The sequence below is a fragment of the Bidens hawaiensis genome, unplaced genomic scaffold (assembly GCF_021521415.1).
Source record: "Bidens hawaiensis isolate Kalapana, Puna unplaced genomic scaffold, B.hawaiensis_p1.1 tig00024094_1, whole genome shotgun sequence".
In the NCBI taxonomy this organism is placed as follows: Eukaryota; Viridiplantae; Streptophyta; class Magnoliopsida; order Asterales; family Asteraceae; genus Bidens; species Bidens hawaiensis.
This window is the reverse complement of record NW_027493797.1, coordinates 54,493-80,135: the sequence shown is the minus strand read 5'-3', so window position 1 is coordinate 80,135 and position 25,643 is coordinate 54,493. Positions and strand designations below refer to the sequence as shown.

Genomic DNA, 25,643 nt, shown 5'->3' with positions numbered 1-25,643 from the left:
ACCTGAACGCGATTACGTCCACCGTTAATCGTAATCCCTTTCTTGAGCTGTGCACGGCTAACTGTATAATATTTACATGTATCAATTAACTATTACTACTCATAACGTATTTCTATCTTTATATAACCCACAACGAACGGGGGTCCGGGGGCAGCGCCCCTGGCAGCGGGGTTCTAGGGGCGGCAGCCCCTAGAGGGGGTCAAAGGGGCAGAGCCCCTGTCTTAACACATTTTCCTTTAACATTTTAAGTTATTTTCTAAATTGGGCTTATTTGTTAAGCCTAAGATAATGGGCTTAGCATCCTGTGGACTTAGTTAAATCTGGCCCATCTGTCCATTAAGTAACTGGGCCTAACTGTCCAGGCCCAATGTCCACCTCAAGTCACTAACTGGCCGAGAACTCAAGGACAAAAAACTCAGCCGAGAACTCGTGACCGAGAACACTTGAGACCGAAATCATCGACTTTGACCGAAAACTCGTATGTTGACCAAGAACCATTGTTCTTGGCCGAGAGCTCATTGTAGGTTCCTGGACGGATCGTACACGGGATATCGCTATCTACGCAGGTGCGGAATCCCTGCGTGGGTAGATACGAGCGTAGAATACGTAAAACACGAACACACGATACAAACGAAACCACGTTATATTATAACTCGAACCACGTCTATTACAGACACTTGACACGTGAAATGATCACAGCTATATCGAACTCTGAAACAAACTCTCTAAAAACCGAACCTTAAACAGTAACCCGTAGGTTACTTAAATACACGACAACTTCGCCTCAGGCGAAGTTGTCAATAACTTCGCTCGTTGAACAAGTTCGCCTAGGCGAACTTGTCAACAACTTCGCTTGGTTAACAAGTTCGCCTAAGCGAACTTGTCAACAACTTCGCTGTTACACAAACAATTACATAAACAATATTACAGACTCGATTACAGACTTTATACATATGAACTACTGACATCTATGCACCAACAGACTCCCCCTTGGCAGTAGCTTCATATCTTGATCTTTCAGCTCTTGTCTTGTAATCCTGTATCTTCATGCGTGCACTCCTTCTCTAACACACACCGTGACTACTCGCTGATATTTCCTTGCTTCATCCTTCCAAGCAGGAATATAGAATATCTTCTTTTCGTTCAACGCTTGCAAATCAGCTTTCGATAAGTTAACAAGATGCATCGGGTCATACACCCTCAACACTTCTTGTTCATCTTCGTCTTCCATCACGGCTTCAGCAGTCTGGCAATCAACGTACCACCATTTTAGATTCTTCAACACATCTTGAGGCATATTCTTCATTGGAACCTCCTTGATGCATCGGATCGGCTTGTACTTCATCACCATCCATGGCTTGCCATCTGCTCTCAATCCCCTCTCTGTATCCTCCACGAGCTTTCCCTTCTGTGGCGTTAATAGGTCAAACTTCTTTTCTTTTTCGCCTTCTTTCCACACAATCTTCTCAATCATTCTTGCCATATTGTTGTTACTTCTGTTAATCAGGCCCAACCTGCCCAAATCTTTCACCTCGCATTCCGGCAACGTGTTGAAAGATCTCAACATTCTCTTGAAGTATTGAATGCCATCATAACGTTTTACCACAAATAACTTGATCTGTTCATCATAAATCCAACAGATGATTCCCTTCTTCGCCTCAGCATAGCCTTTAATGTTATAGCTCTTCTTGAACATGGCTGGAACAGCAGGCTTCTTGGTCTTGATAAACCAATAAGCACAGCCTTCCCTCCACCTAGGCTGCTCCTCCCACTCAGTAGTCTCATCCATCTCAGCCCTCACATCGGCTTTCTCAACCTCAGGGATCTCGTGTTCAACGTTTTCTTCAACAATCTCCCCTTCTTCTATCACATTCTCTACCACAATTTCTGCACCAATCTTTTCAATCTCACTGATTGGCAGAACATCTTCATCAAATAACACATCGTCGCTGAACATGTCATCATCAAGTTCCTTCAGCGCATCGATCACGTCATCCTCCACCATCACTACATCATCACCACCAGCCGCTTCGGTAGACTCCCCCTCAGCTGTGGAAGCCCCAAGAGCTTGAGAGGTTCTTGGCAGCTCACCACCTGCACCTTCCGGTGCATTGGGATCATTGTCTCGGTCTTCTCGACGCTTGGTCCTCAACTCATCACCTCTACAGCTCATCTCCCCCTGAGATGCCAAGAACGCTTTCAAGGCATCTATGATTTTCCCGTGCTCAGCCAGGAGGGATGCCTGCAGTTGATTTGCTTCCACTAGGCTTTGAATAGTCTTTGACTGCTCAGCTACAATCCGCTCTAGTGAAGCTATCCGTTCCGAGTCAGAAGAGGGCGTGTCCGCAGGTGGTACCGTACCCGATACTCCTGCAGTAGTGGTGACCGTAGACTCAACAAATCGTGCTACTACCACCGATGGAGTAAGCGTTGGAGGTGGTAGAGACACAATTGCTGGAGCCGACGTCTGGACGGCCGTGCCCGATGGAGTGTCAGCCGAAGATATAGCCACTACGGGAACAACCGTAGCGCTTGTACTCGATACCTGCACAGAGGTAGGAACAAGGGACATACCAGACAAGGCAGGTGGAGCAAAACGTGCAAACCTTGAAGTCTCTCCGGCTCTTACACCCATACCTGTCGTTTCCCTTCGTGAGCGCTTTCTCACCAGCTGCACAGCTTCTTCTTCATCATCTTCCTCATCGTCGTCGTCAACAATTCTCTTCTGCTTACCCACCGTTCTCTCATGCCTCACCATCATCTGTCTGGCTTCTTCCATCACATCATCAAAATCAGCTTGTGGACCCGAGACTTGAATATTATCATGTGGATCAAACCGGTCCATATCAAACAATCCTTGCCCGCCGAACATGGCGTCAAGATCAATCTCAGAAGCTGGCACAGCAGCAGATACAGCAGTAGATACAGCAGGCGCAGCTGATACAGCCTGGGGTGCTGCCGCCTGTTGTTGTCTTGGGTCCCTAAACTCGTCCCCTGCCGCAGGCACATACTCCGGGTTTATAAGATACCCAAAAAGCGGAGTATGCCTGGGACGCAGCTCAGGCTTGCTTCGTGCGCTGGAAGTGCGACACTAAGCAAAGATACGTTTCGTCACACATTCCACGTATCGAATAGGGCGTCTTTAAGGTAGCGACGGAGCCACATGATTTAAAATCATCTGTAGGAATCGTGGATACATTGTAAACCGCTCACGCGCCACAGCCCTCCTCTGACGATCGATCTCGTAAAAGATCATCTGACTAAAAGAATATCTTTTATTGTAAGTCAGGGCAGTCATAGCAGACTGCATCGTCGCACCCATTCCATCAGTGTCCGCCTTCCGTCCTGACATACATACTATCATGACGTGCATTAGGAAGCGCCACTGATCTAATAAAAATCCTTTCCTTCGCTGTGTATCCCCTAAGAGACCTGAATACCCCATCCTTAGGAACGCGCCATCACGAAAAGGAGCAACAAACTCCGTTGGGTCATCTCTTGTTTCTTCTCCAAATTGCAACGCCACCCATATGTGTTCAGAGGAAAACTGAACAACTTGACCATTAACGGTGGCTCGCATCACCGGGGGCTCAACCCGGCAATCATACTCTACCGTCTGCCAAAAGTCTTCAATATTCGGTAGTGAAATAGGCAGGGTAGTTGTGATAGCGTGAAATATTCTTGAGCGCAGGAGAAAAGTAGTAATCTCCCTGTAGTCCTCCACGCCTTTTGCATCTGGATCTAGAGTGATGAACTGGTTATGAGCTGGAAAGAATTGCCTCTGATCGTCACCGTCATCACCACCAGCTCCGCCAACAGCAGCCATATCTGCACTAAACGAACCAAGTTAGATAACCGTTAAGCAACTCACAAGTTCGCTTTATACCATGGGCGAAGTTGTGATCAAACATGTATAGGCGAAGTTAAAGATGAGGCGAAGTTGGGAACAACTTCGCTTCATCTGTAAGTTCGTCTAATTAATTTTAAGTAAAATGATCTAGGCGAAGTTGATGTTAACTTCGCCTTATCACAACATCGCCTCAGGCGAAGATAAGTGTTAGGCGAAATTAAGCTTCAGGCGAAGTTGAGGATAACTTCGCCTCAAGCGAAATTAAGCCCCAGGCGAAGTTGCGGATAACTTCGCCTAAACCCTAACTTCGCCTGCATCTGAATCGGCGACTGTTAGGATTCCAACCACCGGAAATCCGGTGATTTCGGCTAAGTTCGACGATCAAGGATATCAAAACACATGATATTAAGGATGTTTAGATGAGAAGGATGTCCATGCACACGTTAACACAAGTTTTGAAAGTTTCGATTTTGAAGGTCCGACGACCCGAGGTCTCGAACCGGGTAAAAACGACCATGAAAGAACATGTTTGTGAGGTATATCGACAACACGTACCCTCAACTGATAATAGAAACTGGAAACGAAGATCGAAATCGGAAAAAGATGATAAGTTCGCCGGAAAAGCTGAGCTTAAGTTCGCTGGATTATGTGAAAATAATGAATTTCACTGTTTAAAAATCCTTATATAGGGTCAGTGTAGTTCAGGCGAAGTTACGGATAACTTCGCGTAGGCGAAGTTAAGCACAAGTTCGCCTGATTCAACAACTTCGCCTATAATTTCAAAATCAAACCTTTAAGTTTGAACATTTTGCAATTAACATTTGAAACTTCCAAAAAGAGTTAAACAAAAATGATCATGTCTAAGTAACCAGTTATAAAATAATACAACTACAAAAATAGGAAAAACTTATGAAAATTTTAACGAATAAGGGATCAAATTTCAGTCTAGTCAGGGACACCACGTTTCAGAAAAGATCCTAACAGGAATCATACTAACTACGTGACTGTTACATAGATCCGTGTTTAGCTGTATTATGACATATAGAGACAGGTTGTAAGCAGGTAATATACTTAAGATGGTTTTCATCGTTTCTGTGATACGAGTTAGGTTCAATTAATCCTTAAAATTTAAGTGGGCAACAACTCAGAAATATTGATGCCTCCTATCTATCCTCAAAGCGTATTTGGCTTTCCCCAAGTCACCCCGAATTGACTTCGACCCATAGTGTCTGATTAACTTGTATGTACTCTCTTTCTGGTTCCCGTTCTTCTTCTTACTCTAAGATAGAGAAGTCTTGATTTTATGATCACTAATATGTTACAATAACTCCAAATATTTTTTTTTTTTTTTTTTTTTTTAACAACATAGACTTCAAAGTAGAAATTAACTGCAAGTCCCGAATCTGGATCACTGCAGTGTCTTGAAACGCTTTCTTCACGGGAATCAGAACACACATGGGCTCGTGTATGACAGGGTAATCGCTTTTCTGCCTATCATTCGAAAAGATATATATGAAGACACGCAAAACTCTTAAGGAGTTTCCACGTAAAATCAAGTAAAATTAGTTTGTATCACATCTACTATTACGCACCATAAAAAGTTACCATGACATACAATGATTGTCCTAAAGCCTTTTAAGCCTAATAACTTCACTAGTTAAGCACACACAATCAGTATATATATCATTTTCCAAGGTTAGATCAATTTTCCGTTTAACATAGATAACGAACTTCTTACGAAGTAACAGACTTGAAAAGTAATTTCATTTCCCTAAAAAAAATTTTGACTTCAATCGCCCGATCACGTCAAAGCCTTCAGGTAAACGGCAATCCTGAAGATCCAATGGATCAACTGGACCGACCACATACAAGTATGTGTCCTTCTAACTAAGTATGACCGACTAATTTTCAGCGACAGAAAGAAAACACATCATAACCGCCCCGGTCACTTTCAGTCGTCTGGTTAATGGCGACCCTCATTCTCTACAAGTAGAAACGAGGACCAAAACATATCCGAGGATATGTCCATCAAACTGAGGTAACCGACTAATTTTAAGCAATAGTGACTTTTTTTTTTTTTTTTTTTTTTAACGCAATAAAAACATGGTTACTCGGGATTGATCATCCCGTTCAGCTCAATTAGGTTTTGAAATCTGGATTTATCAAACGCTTTTGTAAATAAATCAGCGAAATTTTCTAGCGTATCGACCTTTTCGACCTTAATCAGTTTCTTCTCAGCACAATCCCGTATGAAATGATGACGAATGTCAATATGTTTAGTTTTACTATGTTTCACGGGATTGTTAATTACTGAGATGGCAGCAGTGTTATCAATTAAAATAGGAGTGAGTAAGAAATTCAGACCATAGTCGCGCAATTGTTGCTGAATCCACAAAACCTGAGAGCAGCAGTTGGATGCTGCCATATATTCAGCTTCGCACGTTGAGATTGCGACTGATGTCTGTTTCTTGCACTGCCAGGAAACTAATCTTCCACCGAGAAACTGACATCCTCCTGTAGTCGACTTCCGACTCTGATTGCACCCTCCATAATCAGAATCCGTATAAGCAACCAGTTCCACGTCTCCTCCCTTCGGGTACCATAACCCTAGCTTCGGCTTGCCTTTGAGATACCTCAAAATCCTCTTCACACCCTTCATGTGAGATTCCTTTGGGTTTGCCTGAAAACGAGCACAAAGACAAACAGAAAACATTATATCAGGCCTAGAAGCAGTCAAATACATCAAAGAACCTATTATAGCCCGATACAGAGTTGGGTCCACATCTGCGTCACCGTTTACTTCAGCTCCCAACTTGTGGTTGACGCAAATTGGAGTGTCAAATGGAGAAGAGTCCTCCATCTTGAAGCGCTTGAGTACATCATGAACATATTTTGTTTGATGAATGAACATCCCATCCTTCTTTTGATCAACCTGCAAACCTAAAAAGAACGTTAGTTCACCCATGGCACTCATCTCGAATCTTTTCTTCATAACGGCCTCAAAATCCTGACACATGGAGACTCTTGATGCAGCAAATATGATGTCATCCACGTAGACTTGAACTAGCAGGAAGTCACTTCCATCTCTCTTCACAAACAGTGTGCTGTCAATCAAACCCCTTTCAAAACCATTCTCTAGCAAGTAGTCCGATAACGTTGAATACCAGGCACGAGGTGCCTGATGTAATCCATACAGCGCCTTGCTCAACTTGTATACGTGATCAGGAAAGTCTGGGTCAGGAAAACCCGGAGGTTGCTCAACATACACAACCTCATCAACTTTCCCATTGAGGAACGCACTCTTCACGTCCAACTGAAACACTTTCATCTTCTTAGAAGCAGCAAACGCCAAAAACAATCTAATCGCTTCCAACCTGGCCACCGGAGCGAACACTTCATTATAATCTATCCCCTCTTGCTGATTGAAACCTTTAATGACCAGTCTCGCCTTGTTTCTTATTATAATCCCCTTTTCATCTCTCTTGCACTTAAACACCCACTTTGTGCCTATCGCATGCACATTCCTTGGTTTTTCAACCAAAGTCCAAACTTCCATCTTCTTAAATTGAGCCAACTCTTCTTGCATGGCCTCGACCCACGAGCTGTCTTTAAGAGCCATTTGATAATTTTTCGGTTCAATCTGGCTAATAAAGCATGAGTACAAACATTCGTTCATTATACCCGTTTCCTTAATGCTTGTATAAACACAGGTGTGCTCATTCAAGCTACTTCTGGTTTGTACACTGGAGGACACATCACCTATAACATTCTCCAAAGGGTGGTCTTTGTGAATTCTCGTGGTCGGCACAGCACCGACATGCAAATTATCTTCTAAATTAGTAGAGAGCTCATCAATGGTTGTTTCTGGCTGAGAGTGAAAAGGATTGATAAAATCTTCTTCAGGAGAGACAGCAGGGGAACCGATAGAATTTGATGAGGAAGGTTGACATTCATCAAATAGTTGTCTATGTGCCAAATTTTCCTCCTCATCTAGAAACATCTTCGTAGCAACACGTTCTTCTTCTTCTGTACGAACCAAATCAGGTATGTTAAAAGACTTGAAGAGCCTATCATAGTCGAAAATCCCAGGAGGTCCGATGCTCGGTCTTGGCGATCTGTAACTCGTAATGTCGGTGTTACATACCACTTCAACCTTGCCGTTCGTTGTATTAAAGACACGCCTGTTGGGAGTCCCAACTTCATAGCCGACTAAGATTCCTTCATCGGCTGCTTCACCAAACTTTGAATGTGCCTTTAAAATTGAACACGGGGACCCGAAAGCTTCAAGTCCACACAAATTGGGCTTTCTTCCATGCATCAGCTCGTAGCATGTTTTATTAAGTTTTTTTACCGTTAACACTCTATTCAGGACATAACAAGCTGTAGAAACAGCTTCAGCCCAGAACACCACCGGAAGCTTCGAATCAGCCAGCATCGTCCTGGCTCCTTCAATTAAAGTTCTATTCTTCCTTTCAGCCACTCCATTCTGTTGCGGAGTATACGGAGCGCTGAATTGGTGTTCAATCCCTCTTGACAGACAGAAGATCTCCATTTCAAAATTTTTAAACTCGGAACCATTGTCACTTCTGATGAACTTCACTCGTTTATCCATAATGTTCTCAACTTTGGTAATCAGATTCTTCACCAGTTGAGCCGTTTCGTCCTTCAATTTCAGGAAGTATACCCACGAGTATCGTGAGTAGTCATCAGTAATCACCAAGCAATAAGTTGTACCACCTAGACTACTTACATTCACAGGACCGAAGAGATCCATGTGAAGCAGCTCTAGTGTACTAGCAATTGAGTTTACTTTCTTGGTGAGATGGGACTTCTTGTGCTGCTTTCCCTTTTTGCATGCAAGACATTTGTCGTCAAAATTGAAACTTTTTAAGGGAACACCCAACACAAGCCCATGTCTGAAAATATGGTTCATCTTCCGAAGATGAATGTGCCCCATTCTCCTGTGCCACAGTTCAGATTCCGATTCGCTTGCTTTCGTCAAAAGGCACGATTCTTCCGTTGACATTTCAGTTGAACTTAGATCCATCATATACGTATTTCGATCACGTGGAGCCTTCATTACTAACCACTCTTCTGGTATTTGAAAACCAGGCTTCAACACAATCGCATCAGTCTTCGTGAAGTGTACGGTATAATCTTTATCACAAATCTGCGACACACTCAGCAGATTGTGCTTCAGCTCTTCAACAAAGTTCACATTTTCTAACGTCATCTTCCCGTTAGTTACCGTACCCCTTCCAGTTATTCTGCCACCACTCTCACCGGCAAAACTGACTCTTGCTCCCTGAACAGGTTTTAAATCTTGTAACAAATTATTGTTGCCGGTCATGTGCCGGGAACAGCCGCTGTCCACAACCCAAAGATTCTTGGACGCCCTGTTCAACTGTTCCTGCACAAACAAAAAGATTATTAAAATTTGGGGACCCAAGACCTCTTGGTCTTGGGTCGACTAACCTTCTTATCAGAACTCACACACCTTGACTGACCATAGTTAGCATTAGGAAAATTTTCACGAGTCCTAACATGATACCTCCTTGGAGACTGATAGTGAGGCCAACCAAACCGACGATCATTAATAGAATCAAAAGAATTATAGCATTTGGTTTGGTTATTAGTGGTATAAAAACGAGATGTGTTTCTTTGAAAACCTGTATTATATTTCAAATTTGAATGGTTTTCATTTTTAACATTTAAACGATTTCCAGAAACCTTAGTCTCAGTTTTCGACGGCCTCACCTCTCTGAAACGCTGCTTCAGAGGGCAATCAGCAACAAGGTGCCCTGTTTGATTACATCTAAAACAACATCTATATTCAGCTTTCTTTTCAGCAGATGTTTTAGATGTGGACGCAGTATTACCACCCGTACGTCTCACATAGGGTGGGACATATGGGTTGAGTGGAGTACTCTTTTGAGTTGATTTAACCTTTTCTCCACTAGTGGGTAATACTTCCTTCTCTTTTGTCTTACCCGACTCGGATGACTTATCCGAATCAGATGAGACTGGACTTGAAATTTTAATTTTTGAGACAGGCGAACTTGTTTCGCCTTTACTAACTTCCGGTACTTTACCAGTTTCCTTAGCAGTACCTGTCTGATCAGCTACAAAATTAACAGATTCATGAACACTAGGATTGAAAGTATAATTATGGTTATAAGGTGGTGGAACCTCATGGTAACCAATTCCTCCCCTCTTAGGTGAGGAACCTTGATCACTGACGAGGTGATCAAGAATAGCAGAGGAATTCCGGAATTGCTCCAGTTTCCTATTTAGTTCCACCACTTTTACCTGGTGGTCAGCAATCTGTTTTTCTTTTTCAGCGATTAATTTGGTTTTCTCTTCTAAAACCTCGTAGCTTAGATCGATCACATCAATTTTCTCAGCTAATTTTGTTTTTAAACTTTTAACGTCCTTTTCACACGCTTTAATTTTTATTCTATAATTATTTTCTCTTGTCTTTGTAAAATGATGATCTTCTTTCAAGGTTTTAAATTCGGCATCCAATTTAACATACTGATCAGTAATTGTTGCAAGCTGTTCAGACAAGTTTTCACACTTAGTACAGATAGGTTTAGTACATACCTCGGTGTTCTGATCATCAGCCATGAAGGCTTTTTCATTTTCTGCAGCTTTCACACATTCTTCAGCTGCAACCTTCGCCATGTGAGCTTGCTCAAAGAGTTCTCCAGAGAACATATTCCAGTTGTATTCACCAGCATCAGACATCATGGCTCTATTCCCATTGTTATTTCCACTTTGCTGTGTAGTCCTCCCCTGACTACGTTCTACCCGTGCATTAGTGCAATATTTTGCAAAGTGTCCATTCTGTTGGCAATTGTAACACCTCACCCTTGACTTGTCAAATCCTGGCTTTCCACCTACGAACTTTCTGCCAGTCTTCTTCATGAAACGCTTCACCCTTCTGACTATCATCGCCATCTGCCACTGCAGATCCATCTCCTCCAGATCATCAGGATCGATCTGGTCATAGTCTTCTTCCAAAACAGCAGGGTCCACAATCTTCCCTTGTATGTAGTTCTCGTAAGAAGCAATAAAGGATGCATAGACTGCAAATTGCTCTTCAGCAGATTTGACACTCATTGGCATCTTGGAATAATTATTGCTTGAAGCGATGGGAGAGAAACTACTTGTGGATGCTTGAGGTTTCGAAGCACTTGATCCTCCACCAACAAAGCAAACATCACCGTTCATGTTTACTGACACATTTCCTTCATGAGAAGGGTTAGAACCAGACTCTCCTTTGGAGAAGTAAGCAGCAGATTCAGACTTCGAAATTGAGCCTGAGTTAACTTTGGCACCATACATACCAGGATCTTGAATCTGATCTGTTGGTGTCTCTTTACGAACCATATTAAGCTCAAAGGTTCTGAGCTTATTTACTGCTGTCTCCAAATCATAATTAGGAAAGTCTCTGTCTTCCCTCATTAGAACAGTGTACATTTCCCACTTCGGTGGGAGAGCATCGAGAAGCTTCTCAACTATTTCCTCCTCTCTGTAAGCAATTGAATAGTTGTTCAGCTCTGTCATGAGATGATAGTATCGGGTGATAATATCATCGAGCGATTCGTTCTTCAAATACTTGAAAACAGAGAACTGGGTCTTTAACAGCTTAATCTTCGAGGCACGAATACCCACGTTCCCTTCGAATCTATTCTCAAGAGCATCCAAAAGCTCTCGTGCAGAAGTGTACTTCCGGAATGTATGGAGAATCTCTTGAGGAAGAGCCATAGTAATTGCAGCATGGGCCTTGCTCTCGGCCTCGTACATCTTCTTCTCTTCTTCCTCCATCTTGCTGTACTTCTTTATCACATCCCGACCTTCGTATTCCATCGTCGGTGGAATATATCCATCCTGGATGCACACCCACATCTTTGCATCCTGGTATTTAATATACTGAATGAATCTATCTTTCCACGCTACAAAGTCGGTTCCTTTGATCAACCTTGGGGCCTTAGTAGCCGACCCCGCTTCAACTTCCATTTTGACTAACTCTGAGATGTTAATTAACGACATCTTCACGAAAACAAGAAAAACCCGAAAATTCAAAAATTCTTCCAAACAGTACTATAGGCGAAGTTAAGGCTAACTTCGCTTAAGTGTTAACTTCGCTGGAAAATTCTTAAATTCGCGTGACTTGGCGAAGTTGAGAATAACTTCGCTTAAGATAAGCGAACTTAGGAGGTAAGCGAAGTTGAGGATAACTTCGCTTAGGCGAACTTATGAGGTAGGCGAAGTTGTGGATAACTTCGCTTAGCCTTATATCTTCGCCGAAACCCTACTTCCAGTGACGGCAACTTCCCTGAAGAACAGTAACTTCGCCCGAAGAACACTGAAGATATTCAGATCTGTTTTCGACGATTTAGCAGTTTCCGGTCGGTGTAATGGCTTGAATAAGACTGTATAAGGTGAGTATAACACAATCCCAACGAAAACGTGTCCCGCGAATAGGTCAAACGAGACGTTTTCTACACCCGCGTGAAATCCCGAACCTCACAATCGAGCCTAAAGCTCTGATACCAATTGTAGGTTCCTGGACGGATCGTACACGGGATATCGCTATCTACGCAGGTGCGGAATCCCTGCGTGGGTAGATACGAGCGTAGAATACGTAAAACACGAACACACGATACAAACGAAACCACGTTATATTATAACTCGAACCACGTCTATTACAGACACTTGACACGTGAAATGATCACAGCTATATCGAACTCTGAAACAAACTCTCTAAAAACCGAACCTTAAACAGTAACCCGTAGGTTACTTAAATACACGACAACTTCGCCTCAGGCGAAGTTGTCAATAACTTCGCTCGTTGAACAAGTTCGCCTAGGCGAACTTGTCAACAACTTCGCTGTTACACAAACAATTACATAAACAATATTACAGACTCGATTACAGACTTTATACATATGAACTACTGACATCTATGCACCAACAGAGCTCTCATGGCCGAGAACCCCTTTGGCCGAGAACCCCTTTGGCCGAAAACCACATGTTGGCCGAAAACCACAACCCAACTCCTCATTCTACTTTTACGATTTCTACTTTGTTCAGTTATTGATCTAAGGTTCAAATCATGAACTTTTAATCCTTTATTATCATCACCCATAATCGTTTTACACTCGATAATAGTCCTTCATCAAGATCTAGTCTATTTTAGGTATAAAGTTTGGACCTTTAATCCTAAAACGTTCTTTAAGATAGATCTAGGGTTCCTTTGTGAACCGTTTATACCTATGAGTCCATTTCATCCATTTTAAGCATCAAGTTTGCTACTTTATGACTTAACTATACCCGATTCATTCTATTTTTAAGTTTCATGATCATTCATTCATAAAAACATAAGCTTTAAGATCAAGCACATACCTTTAATCGTTTTTCTAGGTCACGGCTAGCTTGGTTATGAGCTTGGATCGTTTATCTAGCTTGAATAAGGATGATAAATCAATGATCTTGGCTCATTTGATCTTGGATCTCACTCTCTATCTTGCGGCCAAAAGGAAGAGGATGTGTGTGTGTTTAAGGTGTAAAATGGATAAGATGGATGGAAATGGAAAGGATTAGGGTTTAAGGGGTATTTATACTCCCTTAAGCCCATGAACGAAAGGCCCATCTTTCCTTTTTAGTCCATGATTAATTTATCCAATTAGTTTACTTATCTTACCCTCTTTATTATTATTTACCGACTCAAGTAACTTTTCGTTATAAGAAATAATACAAATATTATTCGAAATTTGGGATGTTACAGTTTTATTTCCTCTTTGCTCCTCTTTGGTTTAAAATCCATATTTATAAAAATCTTGAAATTTGGGATGTTACATAATTGTTGTTTAACATCGAGTTACAGACCAATCAATAAACGAGAACGAATCTGTCAACCAACTGATCTCAACAAAACTCAAACCCTAACATTTTTTGACATCTCTAGGGTTCTAATTAATCATGTTGAAAACCCCCGTTAGATTTGATCGCAGGATGGTTGATGAAGTTTGGAGCAAGAATCAAAGTGATGAAGAAGAGTAATGAGCTCCAATCGATGTTTATGGATTAGGTTTGTAATTGGGAGGAGGTGAAGGTGATGATACTTAGGAATAATAAAGCGTTTTAGCCATATAAAACTAAACTACTCTTTGGTCACACAACCTCGTATAAGTGGCCATATATTTTAAGAGTTTTAGCCACATTACTAATAAATACAATGATTGTTCGTCATATTTCGTCACATTATTAAAAATGTGGCTAACAAATATGACATTAGGCCACACAACGTAATATAAGTGGCTATATATTTTACCTTTTAGAAACACCTCTTATCAATACAGTAGTCGTTCGTTACATTTGGCCACACTATTAAAACATGTGGCTAGTTAAATGTCACAGTTTGTGGCTAATTCATGTGTTTTTGGTCACATGTATCAAAGATCAAACAAACTATGACTGTAGGTCACATTTCGCCACACGTTTTTATAATGTGGCTAGCTTTTGCCACAGTTTTTTTCAAAGTGTGGCGAAAAGTACCTGAGTAGGTATAGAATGGTCACATGAAAGAATAACATGTGTGGCCAAAACATTCTGGAAGGTTTTCAAACATGGTCAAATACCTTTTAGCCACACATTTAAGCCGAAGTGTGGCAAATCGCCCTGACCACATGTGTGGCCAAAAGTCGATTTTCACGTAGTGAACTCAAATTCTTATTCTCTCTCTTTCTCTCTCTCTGTGTATATATATATATATACATATATTTCACTAGTAATATGTTTTTTTAATTAATGTAGTTTATTTCGGGTGCATCTTTTTCCACCCAACATGATGCTGATGCTTCAAAAGAACTAGATATGATGGTAATCAACAACTCATATATGCTATATGTTATATATATTTTTTACTATCATAGTTATGAAAATCTTTTGTTAATAATGTAGTGTATGTTTTTTAATAATGTAGTTCTACACTGAAGTTCTTGTTAAACAACCTCCCGCTCCAAAGTTTTCAAAGCTCCAACAAGACATACAAACTGCCATACGTAAGATCTTGACAAAGCGACCTGATAAAATTAAAGCATTGGATTCACGATTAACACACCACTTTGCTGACGAGTTGAGCGTTGAGGTTAATGTGCCTAAGGGGATGTACCCCGGGACCGAGTTTGGTACACTAAATGATCACGTTGAATATGAGGCCATGTTGCAGTTTTTAGCTAACGGGTGGCGTGATGCTAGCATGCTACATTGGTGCCAAATGTAAGTTTTGTTTATTATATTTATCTACAATTATATATATTTTGTAAATACAGTTGAATTTTTAACATTGTACTATTTATTTTTCTTGATATTAGGTATTTGTATACTTTGCAAAATCAAGATACTCGAGATACTCAAGTCGCCTTTTTCAATGCCCAAAAAATAACTGGCGAAGAGTGCAACAAAAATTTTGCAATTGTTAAAGAGCACTTAGTTCAGGTCTACAAATTTCATAACAAAAAATATTTTATTGCACCATTTTTCCATAGGTAATATATGTTTTATTGTCTTTTAGTGTAATCTATTTAATTTTCTTTATTTTATGATCTAATCTTTAAAACTGACTTTCATGTGGAACATAAAGGTTGGATTTTTGTAATGACTTTTATTTTTCTTTTGTACAGCATGCACTGGGTGTTGTTTATCATTTCTCCTATGGAACATAAATGTTTGATTTTAGATTCAGTTTCAGTTAGGGGGGAAAAGAACAAAACTGATTATCCTCTTTCAAAAGCAATAGAAGCTTCTTTTGGAGGTGCATTTACTTGGAATATGATTAAGGTATGTTAAGCATATTATATGGATTAATTATCTTGTATTTTACATAATTGATTGATTATTTATTAATTAATTTTCTCTTTTAATTCTATGTAGTGTAAGCAACAGGAAGGATCTTGGGAGTGCGGATACTTGGTAATAAGAAATATGTTCGAGTTCGTTATCAGCTCGCAATTTAGTCTTCCCAACAAGGTAAGTACTCCATTTTATATTTATTTACTTTGATTTAAGCGTTGTTTTGGTTAATCGGGTTTATGGTTGTATTATTCGAGTTTCGCGTTTTTTATCATTTGGCTTTTTTTTATGATTTGAACATATTTTAAAGTTTCGAATCACTTGGGTTTGGATGATATTAGGTTTTGGGTTTAATTAATATATTGACTTTGTTACAATACTCGTTTTTCTTTTTTGTATTTTTTTAGATTTGGAATTATACAACAAATGTGACACCTGAGGAAATCGACAAGTTGATCGAGAATATCATGACGAGGTTCTTTATTTCCGTTTTTGATGATAATATGAGGGCGATAAAGCTTAGTTTAGAATCGTGTTTGAACAAGTAGGTTTTGTAATCGTGTTTGAACAAGTACGTTTTCTGAACTATGCATGTTTTATTGATATAAAGCTTTTGTTGAATTTGTGTGGTTTTGTTTTTCTTCTTGTTGAATATGTACACAATTATAAAATTTATATAAATTAGATATTATATTGTTCCCGGTAGATGTAACCAACATTTGGATGAATGTCGACCATTAGATCAAGCTGAAAATAAATCTGGACCGTAAAAAGTCCCTGATTTGCTTCTAGAAGCACAAGTTGGGAGCAGTTTTAGCTGGTGGTTTTAACAGCTGCGAATTTCGCTTTTTCCTCCCCACGTCGCCAGTAACCTCTATACCTACGCTGCTTAAATATCTGAATTGAATGAAAGAGGAATATGACCGTGAATCTCAATCCAGTTTCGATTTATTTTGCATAAGGAAGGAAGATAACTGTATCGTATTAGGGTTGGGAGTCCATCAACCCTAAATCAATATCAACACTTATCATCATCCGCGTTCACAAAGGTTATCAGTAGATTTTAAAAGTCTGCGTTTTCAAAATCCGGCATGGTTGAAAATCTGTTTGCTTTCTTAGAAGAGGTGATAAAAAATAATGGTATTTATATGAGATTTTTGTTTGGATTATCTTTAACTGGTAACCCTAATTTAGATTTGGATTATGTTGTAAGGATAATAAGAAGGTTGATGATAGGTCGAAGTCTGCTATATTGGTTGTTTTAATGAGGAAGAAAGATGGGATAGATACACCTGTTGATGATGATGATGATACTGCCCAGTTTACTTGATAATGTCTCCATTCCCTATAAATATGCTATGGACATTGGTGTTGTGGTAATTTTTCTAATAGTTTTGCTTATATTTTATCAAACTCGTATTCTATTTTACTATAGTATTAGTATTACATGCTTCATTTTACGAGAATAATATGTTTTGCATTGTTTTAGTACCAAAGGAGTCCTAACATCAGACCTCAAAGATTTCAGTTTTCATTTTATAATATAGGTCAGATTTGATTTTGTGTGGGTATCTTTTTAGCTTTCCTCAAATACGTACAAATAAGGGGTTACAACGATCAACAAAATTTCAAACCATAGTAACCATCCACTGTTACATATAGAGCATGATTTCTATTATTTTTATTTATCTTTTTGTCCAACCTATATGATGCCATGATTTTCAACATAATAGTCAAGAACTTGTAGTTCTCACTTGCTATTTTGGGGTTGCTGTTATGGTTGTCATAGCACTCAAATGTAGACATTTAAGTGGTTGTAGTTGATATTTCTGTGCCTTGTATCACTGCAGTGCCTAGAACAGTGACTAGCCCCCCATGAGGTGCAGATGTGTTTATATTGACATTTTCTATGAAAAGATATCCAAGCAGGTAGTTCCTTGTATTAGTCAAATGAAGTTTTTACTTTTGATTTGTTGTTGGTTTCAGTGGACCTCAGAGCTAAGGCGCCCTGCCCCGACTGTGCCCACTGTGCTGGTGAGAACCAAATCAGGTAACATCATCTCCGTTGCTAATTTCAAATATTTTGACAAAAACTATAATTATCAATAAAGTCATGAAAGTGAAATACTAATTTTGATTTGTCCCATGGAATCCTCAGGAAACAACGTTCGTTCGAGTGCGTCTCATATAAATCCTTATTTTGGTTTATAGGAAGGGAGAGATATTCAAATGCTTGCCACAACGTCATTACGATTCGTTGCCCTTTCTTTCTTTTTTTTTCAAACTGCAATTTATTGTTACTTTTCGTATGGGTACAACTTAACCTTGGTTGACCATGTTGACTACAGAGGGCTTTCTCAATCTATATTTTTAAGTAATAATGTATATGTTTTAGAATTTGTTTTTCATTTGGTTCTAACATATTGATATTAATGTGTTGACAATGGAGGTGTATGCATCTATGAATAACTAAGTTTACTCACTTTTGTATTGTGGTTAGCATGTTATTCTTGCAGTTTTATATCAATATCTTTTGTATTGTTTTTGTTAATTAGGATGAAAAAAAAAGATCTTATGTCATTACGACACTGAACAACCCGTCCACCGGACGGGTATAAAACTAGTTTAATGCTGGTTTTGGAATGAATTGAAATAAAAATATTATTATTTAATTTGTCATTTTAATTTCGGCTGTTCACACTCAATTTGGGCGGTTCACACCTGGGTTGATTAATCTGACATTTTGGGCGGTAATACACACATTTTGGGCAGTAATATACATTTGGGCAATCATTTCGTGGCCTCTTTTTTAAGCGGTCATGTTCTGTTTCGAGCGGTTCCCAAACCGCTTAGAATAGCTCTTCGTTTTTTTGGGCGATGGCTATTTAGGCGGTCTATAAACCGCCTAAAACAAGCGTTTTACCGCCTAAAACATTACCATTTTTGTACTAGTGTATATAATTATTGTTCAAAACTATGAAAATTGTTCACCAACATTCGTGTTGACAAAATTTATTTTATGTAATGTTACAGGTTTGATAATTGCTTGAACGAAGAATTGAGGAACGCAGCTTGTTTTGAGACCACTAAGAAATTAATCGAATAAGCAATATATATTTGTTACTTGTATTCAATTTGTTGTGTACGAACAAGATGTGTTGTTTATTGATTTATGAAATTAATGAATTGATTAAATATTGTCACTTTAATAGTGTCTTGTGTTCTTGGGCAATCCGTTGCATCCCGGCATATTCCGTCGCCTTTGGTCGGGGTGTGACACGGATGATATACAACAAACAAATTCCGTCGCAATTACGTAATAAAAAATGTATTTAACTAATCACGAAGGTTTATATGTCGCAAAATAGTGAACCATTTCAACGATAGCAAACTAACACTTAAACTAATTTATGACACGATCATATACTTGATGTTTCTTAAAAAAGTAAATACTTGAAGTGTTAAAGTAGTGAATATAACCGAGATATGAACTCTCAACAACCACCTTAAAACAAAGTATTTGTTATTTACATTTGGAGACAAAAGTCCAAGTTTCATTTTCATATTCTAATACTTAGCTTTCTTTGTTTTCCGCACGTTTTAACAAAAACATTTGGAGTCCATACATTAAATCATGAGTTTACGGTACAGACAAATATTGCATGTCAAGACGTATGGGTAGGGGCTTTCATTGTTTATATCGTCATAATTGAGTGTGGAGTAGCAAGTGCACAAAAGTTTTGGTTCATAACGAGTTGAGTTCATAATATTTTATTCAAACTTAATGTTTCTAGATTAAGTGGATCTGTTGAGGCGGCATAAAGTAATTTAGTTTCATGTAATGATACACATTGGAGAAAGATCTCGACATAACATAAACTATACTACTATGACAATAAAAAAGAAGTTGTTTTTACATCTCAAGAATATTTACAACAATGAAATTCTACAACAGTCGTATAAATTTTATATCATATTCCAAACTTTCTTAAATTATCACCTATTTCTTTTACAATAAATTTTTACAAATCGTCATATATGAGAAGTTTCCAGCAGGTCCGAATTTAAGGACCTAACACACAAACCTACTCCACAAACCACATCCACAATTGCATGTCCTTGATCACCTTCGTCCACTTGTGTCCAACTAGATCCAGACTTTGCCACATTAGCATCGTTGTTGGTGCTCTAAGACTAACTCTAGACTCTATGTTGATGTCGTAGGCTTATGTGGCAAAATCCTAGAGGCTTATGTGGCAAAATCCTAAACTTGGCTTGCATTGAGGTTGCATGTTCTTGAAAAAATGGGTTAGTTTTACTTAAAACTATTATTGTTACTATTTTAAGCATAATACATTGTGATGTTACATAATTTTGGGTATTCACAATGTTACACACTTAGGTTCTCAAAAACATGTCTTCACTCACTATTTTCTTTCTATCTAAAACTAACCAACTTTCTCCTTCCTCAAACACTCATACTCACTGGCGGATATTAGTTTGGGCCAATGTGTCCCACGACTCACCTAACTTTTCCGTTAAGTAGTGTAATTTAAAAAAAATAGTAAAAATTTATATGTATTGAGTCCGGCCCATTCAAATTATTGTTCGGAATCTTCCTGCACACCCATATTATATGTTCAAAATCTGCCGGTGGTCGTACTCACAAAACGTCTTCACACCCTAAAGATGATCTAAGTTGTTTTTACGCATTCTTAACACCTGAATGATTATTTGCTTCTAACCAAAATCCAAAAGCATAATAAAAAAATTAGTATGTGTTTTGGTAACGATGTTTTGGTTCCAGTTTGTATATTCACGTTTAAAAAATATATTTTAGGATGGGTTTTGGCTCATGTTTGGTTATTCACGTTTAAATTTGGTCTTCACATATAAACGCAAACTACGGTTATAATTGTAAATTAGGTGTATAATTTTGTGTTTTCATCGAACAGTTACCAAATAGATCCTTAAATGAAGTAATGGCTAAGTATTGCAACAATGCAATTTCATCCCCCCTCTAGTAAAACACAACTCGCTTTTTTTTTCTTGATTTTCATAGATGAAATAACGTCACTGAGATGAGATTGGTACAGTACTCGTATCCGTACTTGTACCCGATTGTACCCTTACCGAAAATCAATTAAAACATGTACCAATAGCCGTACCAATTTCTTAATTTACTATTTATGTTCAATAAAATTAATCATCACTTTTAGCCAAATTTAGTATATAGTCCTTACCAGGGAAGTGATCATGAAATATTACACAGTTAACATCTAAAACACTGGCGGAAACCCAAAAACAGTTTATATGTGTTAAGTCTGGTCCATCAAAATTGTTCAAAATCCTTCAGCCCACCCATATTATGTGTTCAAGATCCGTCAACAGTCCAAAATCATCTCATTCGATATTTATTTTGTATTTATTTTTTCTTTTATTGTTTCTTTTTTCCTTTTTGAATATCGGTCAAAGTCTCTCGTCTATAAAAGCAGCCTTAGTATTGCACATCTTCCTTCATCACATAACACATTAACTGTTTACAGTTTTTTCCCAAGTTTTCATACATGGAGTTTGTCCACATCCTCACCTTTCTTTCTGTGAGTAAATATATACTTCAATTCACTCTTCTTGTATATATAACTATATAAGCATATAATTACATCTTCATCTATGTTTATATTATTTTCAGTTGGCAATGGTTGCGAGCTACGCAGCAGTGACTCCAGAAACGTATTGGAAATCCGCGTTACCAAACACTCCCATGCCCAAAGCAGTCACCGATCTTCTCGGTTAGTAATTTTTATAAAATTTGCAACGTTTTTTCTATTAGACGTACAAGATTAATCTATGTTATAAAACATGTTGTAAGAATTATTATTGGATATGTCATATATGTATAGAACTATTATATATTTTGATTCCCATCTATGTTAAATATAATTGTAATTATCATGTGTTGTTGTTGGACACACGAATTATTGAAGGTTAAGGTGTTGAATCGTGTTACACACATGAAGACAACGACCACACATGTATTCACGGGATGGCACGAACATGACCAGTTTAATTATTTTCTTTTACATATTAATACTTTAATACTTAAACTTACATATGTTTTTTATTAAGCATTTGTGTTTAAACTATGCCAAAAAAATTTGTAGAAATTTTAAATTTAGGTATAAATATGCCCGAATAGTACGTTTAAGTTATTACATAAAACACATTTAAAAAAAGAGTTTGAATGGGTCAATGTACCTGCAAATATGTCGGCTTGACCCGAAGAATACCAATTTAGGTAAATGCACTCATGTGTTTGGCCTGAAACTTACCTGAACCCGTTTAGATTAAACTGAACCTATACATTAGTTGTTCAAAATTTAAAGTTATACTGATCAGTTATCCATAAACCAACTTAACTGATGGTCATATTCTTTTTTGTTATTATCTTTACTGGATGAATGGAAGATAATAGCACAAATGTTCAAGTAGGCATTGGCAAAGGCGGAGTATCTGTTCATGCTCCCGGTGTAAATGTTGGCGTGGGAAGCGGTGGAGTATCTGTCCATGCTCCTGGGACCAACGTTGGTGTCGGTAAAGGGGGCGGTGTATCTGTCCATGCTCCAGGCACCAACGTTGGTGATGTAAAAGCAACACCAAAAGGGAATTGCGAGAAAGTAGATGTTGGCAAAGGAGGTGTTATCGTACGTTGTCATAATAACAAGAAAAAGCCAGTAGACGTAGAGGTGTCTCCATTTTCATACAAGTATGCTGCCACTGATGATCAACTCAAAGATGATCCAAATGTTGCACTCTTCTTCCTTGAAAAGGACATGCATAAAGGCAATGCTATGAACTTACATTTCACCAAAACTACAAGCCCATCATCAACTTTCTTACCGCGTAAAGTTGCTGACACGATACCCTTTTCATCAAAGAAGCTCCCTGAATTGTATACGCGTTTCTCCATCAAACCTAACACGGTAGAATCTGAATCAATGAAGAAAACGATCGACGAATGTGAGGATAAGGGTATGGAAGGTGAGAAGAAGTATTGTGCTACTTCATTAGAGGCCATGGTGGATTTCAGTACATCCGAGTTAGGTAAAAAGGTTAAAGCGGTATCTACAGAGGTAAACGCTAGAATAAGTACTCCGTTACAAAAGTACACCATTGCAGAAGCCAAGAAATTAGCTTCCGATGTGGCGGTGGTTTGTCACAAACAAAACTATCCATATGCGGTGTTTTATTGTCACAAAACCATCACCACCAAAGCGTATGTGGTATCATTGTTGGGCGTAGACGGGACGAAAGCTAAAGCGGTTGCAGTGTGTCATACAGACACTGTGAAGTGGAACCCTAAACATTTGGCATTTATGGTTCTGAAAGTAAAACCGGGGGCTACTCCGGTTTGTCATTTCTTACCTGAAGATCATGTTGTTTGGGTACCATACTAATGACATATATTTATTATAAATTATAATTGAGAATAATTAATGCCCACTTGGTGTGATATATATGTATCTTAGGGCTTGTAATTTACATTAGAGATGCTATTTATGTAAACTATTATAAGATATGATTGTTATAATCATATCTTTGTGTTTGATTTTTATATGTTTATATTACTTTGTAAACAAGATTGTATTGTGGATTTAGTTATTCATATACCTTGAACTCTCTATATTATTAAAAAAGGGTTAGATTTCAACCAATTTGGATTTTGATTAGTTCTATCAGACTCTTTTCTATAGCTTGCAAGATTTGAATCATAGACCTATCATCTAAATGAGAGACTTTGTTTGACTCTACTAGAGCACGTAGAGTAACGGGCGCCAACAGCTCAAGGGAAAGTAACTTAATTAAACCTCAAGAGCCGTAGTATAACCCCATTAAAGTTGAGGACTTCAGTTCAGGGATAGAAGAAACGTAACTCGTATTAAGAAACTTTTATATAAAAATTCAAGGGTAGAAATGTAATTTGGTTAAAGAAAATGTTGACCATTTTCCCACCTCATCTAGTTGCACTAAAAAGAGTTACTAATGGCGTTTTGAAACAATTTGCAGCATTTATAGAAATCTGTTATAATGTTCATTAAACTAAAGCCAATGATCCAAGCAAAAATAAATTACTAGAAGAAATTTGAAAGGAGATTATGATTTACCTCACAGAAAAAGAACGTAATATGCGAGTGACACGACCATTAATTTATGCATCCCCTTGTGTTTGTGCAGATGAGTTTGCACACCCACCCCTAATGCTTCTATAAATTCCTATTTCAACAATTAATCCCATAAGTGTAAACAGTTTTGACCGAGCTTAATACCCTCTTCAGCCATTAACTCATACGTAAACTTCAAACATAAATAGGACACCACAAATGAAAGGGAGTACTTGTTGGGTTCCAGTGGTAATCAGTCAACGGTTTAACAATTAAACCCGGTTTTAATTGGTTTCACAATTATTAATCAAATTGATAATAAACAAGAAAACACAGCGGAATATTAATTCGAGTAATCACCAAAGAAACGAAACCGTACAGGATCCGGTTACCAACAATACGAGTACAATACGAAACAACCAAAGAACACATAAATATTAACTGACAATATTTAAGTTTACCTCGGTTAATGAATAACCGGTTGAGACACCGAGAGTTAACGAGCGACGCTAGGTGACGAAACTAGACAACCCGGCAGCAACATTGGTGTTCGAAAAACAGCAACGGCTGGACAAAAAACGGCGGCAGCAACCGGTGGTGTACAAAGACAGCGGTTGGCGATGGCGTCGGTTTATAGTGGCCGAAAAACAAAAGGGAGATCGGCTGCCTTATTGTTTTTCTTCACGTGTGAACAGAAAGAAACGAGAGTTAGGGCCGGCACTTTCTTGGAGTTCAAAAAAAAACTTTTGATTTTTGTTATAATATATTATTATAACAAACGTGATCTGCAAGACTTTTATTAGTTATTATTATTGATAATTATGGAATTATCATAATCATAATAATTAATAAACAATAACCGGGCGTCAAGCCCAACTCGATCTATCACTCGTTTAAAAGCCCACATTAGTTTATTTATCCAATAAATAAACTCAATAATATTATTCGTAATTACCGGTTAAGAGGGTTTAATGCTCGTTACCCAAGGTGTAACTCTTACGGGTCATAACTCGGTCAGGCGCGTTGACTTAAGCGGACCGGTCCATATTTCCAACAGTCTCCCACTTGGACGGATTCGGTTAAGTTTCTCAACGCTGACAACCAGCGGTGCTCTAGCTACACATGGCTGCCCCCAACAGGTTATGACATTTTAAATTCATTAACCAAAGGATCTTGGAATACACTATTGCAATATAATGAAAACATAGTAATCGTTGTCATCTATCATTTCCGTATAAGACACCAATTGAACAATGAGACATGGATAAGATCACTCTCATATGGTGTTCAATCATTATCGTTTTCGTTCTCGAGTCAAAGTGGTCCAATCAAACACACAGTAAGTTTGGGTGAGGCCTCACACTTTACCAGTTTGAATAAACGAAGGCGCCAAGATGTCTAACTGTTGCATATCATGTAAGAGTACAGAATCTCATCTTGATTACATACAACTCCCACTGAACTTCAAAATATTCCCAACCAATGCCTTTATGACTGGCAGTTACACGACAGCGTTTGACATTGATCAAAGAATACCTTTAGTAAATGAAAGTTCCAATATGTATCTCAGGTCTAAGGATACTAAATGAGCATACCAATATCAAATGCATCTTATGACTAAGATCCATGAAGATGATTTGATACGAGTTACATCCAACGTCATTCATAATGAGGTCTGTGAGTTTGGAAGTCAACCATTTGAGTCCAAAGTCAGAATAGTCTTAATTCAGAGTCGCTCCCACGAGTCTGACCGACTACGGATAATTTAGAAT

The 25,643-nt window shown here is 38.6% G+C and overlaps 2 protein-coding genes and 1 long non-coding RNA gene across 3 annotated transcripts in view; all 3 read left to right on the top strand.

The window, feature by feature from the left end:
* LOC143568711 (uncharacterized) overlaps nt 1-15,582 on the top strand; it is a 35,231-nt gene extending 19,649 nt beyond the window's left edge. The window contains exons 3-6 of the mRNA XM_077054794.1: nt 14,672-14,737; nt 14,841-15,136; nt 15,232-15,355; nt 15,541-15,582. Of these exons, the coding sequence (XP_076910909.1) occupies nt 14,672-14,737; nt 14,841-15,136; nt 15,232-15,355; nt 15,541-15,582 (528 nt within the window). The remainder of the gene's footprint in view (nt 1-14,671; nt 14,738-14,840; nt 15,137-15,231; nt 15,356-15,540) is intronic.
* Nucleotides 15,583-15,617: 35 nt separating this feature from the next.
* On the top strand, nt 15,618-16,257 carry LOC143568713 (uncharacterized). Its single transcript, XR_013141611.1, has 3 exons — nt 15,618-15,697; nt 15,791-15,886; nt 16,117-16,257. It is a non-coding gene; the product is annotated as an uncharacterized LOC143568713 (long non-coding RNA).
* A 4,917-nt stretch (nt 16,258-21,174) lies between these two features.
* LOC143568712 (BURP domain protein RD22-like) lies at nt 21,175-23,181 on the top strand. Its single transcript, XM_077054795.1, has 3 exons — nt 21,175-21,309; nt 21,402-21,501; nt 22,178-23,181. The coding sequence occupies exons 1-3, from the start codon at nt 21,277-21,279 to the stop codon at nt 23,164-23,166; spliced, it is 1,122 nt and encodes a 373-aa protein (XP_076910910.1). The 5' UTR covers nt 21,175-21,276; the 3' UTR covers nt 23,167-23,181.
* Nucleotides 23,182-25,643: the final 2,462 nt, after the last annotated feature.

What these genes read in the sequence shown, in the direction of transcription:
- LOC143568712 (XM_077054795.1), top strand. Translation starts at nt 21,277, where the DNA reads ATGGAGTTTGTCCACATCCTCACCTTTCTTTCT. An exon ending in ACATCCTCACCTTTCTTTCT is followed by an intron (nt 21,310 to 21,401) that starts GTGAGTAAATAT and finishes TATTATTTTCAG; the next exon opens with TTGGCAATGGTTGCGAGCTA. An exon ending in AGCAGTCACCGATCTTCTCG is followed by an intron (nt 21,502 to 22,177) that starts GTTAGTAATTTT and finishes GATGAATGGAAG; the next exon opens with ATAATAGCACAAATGTTCAA.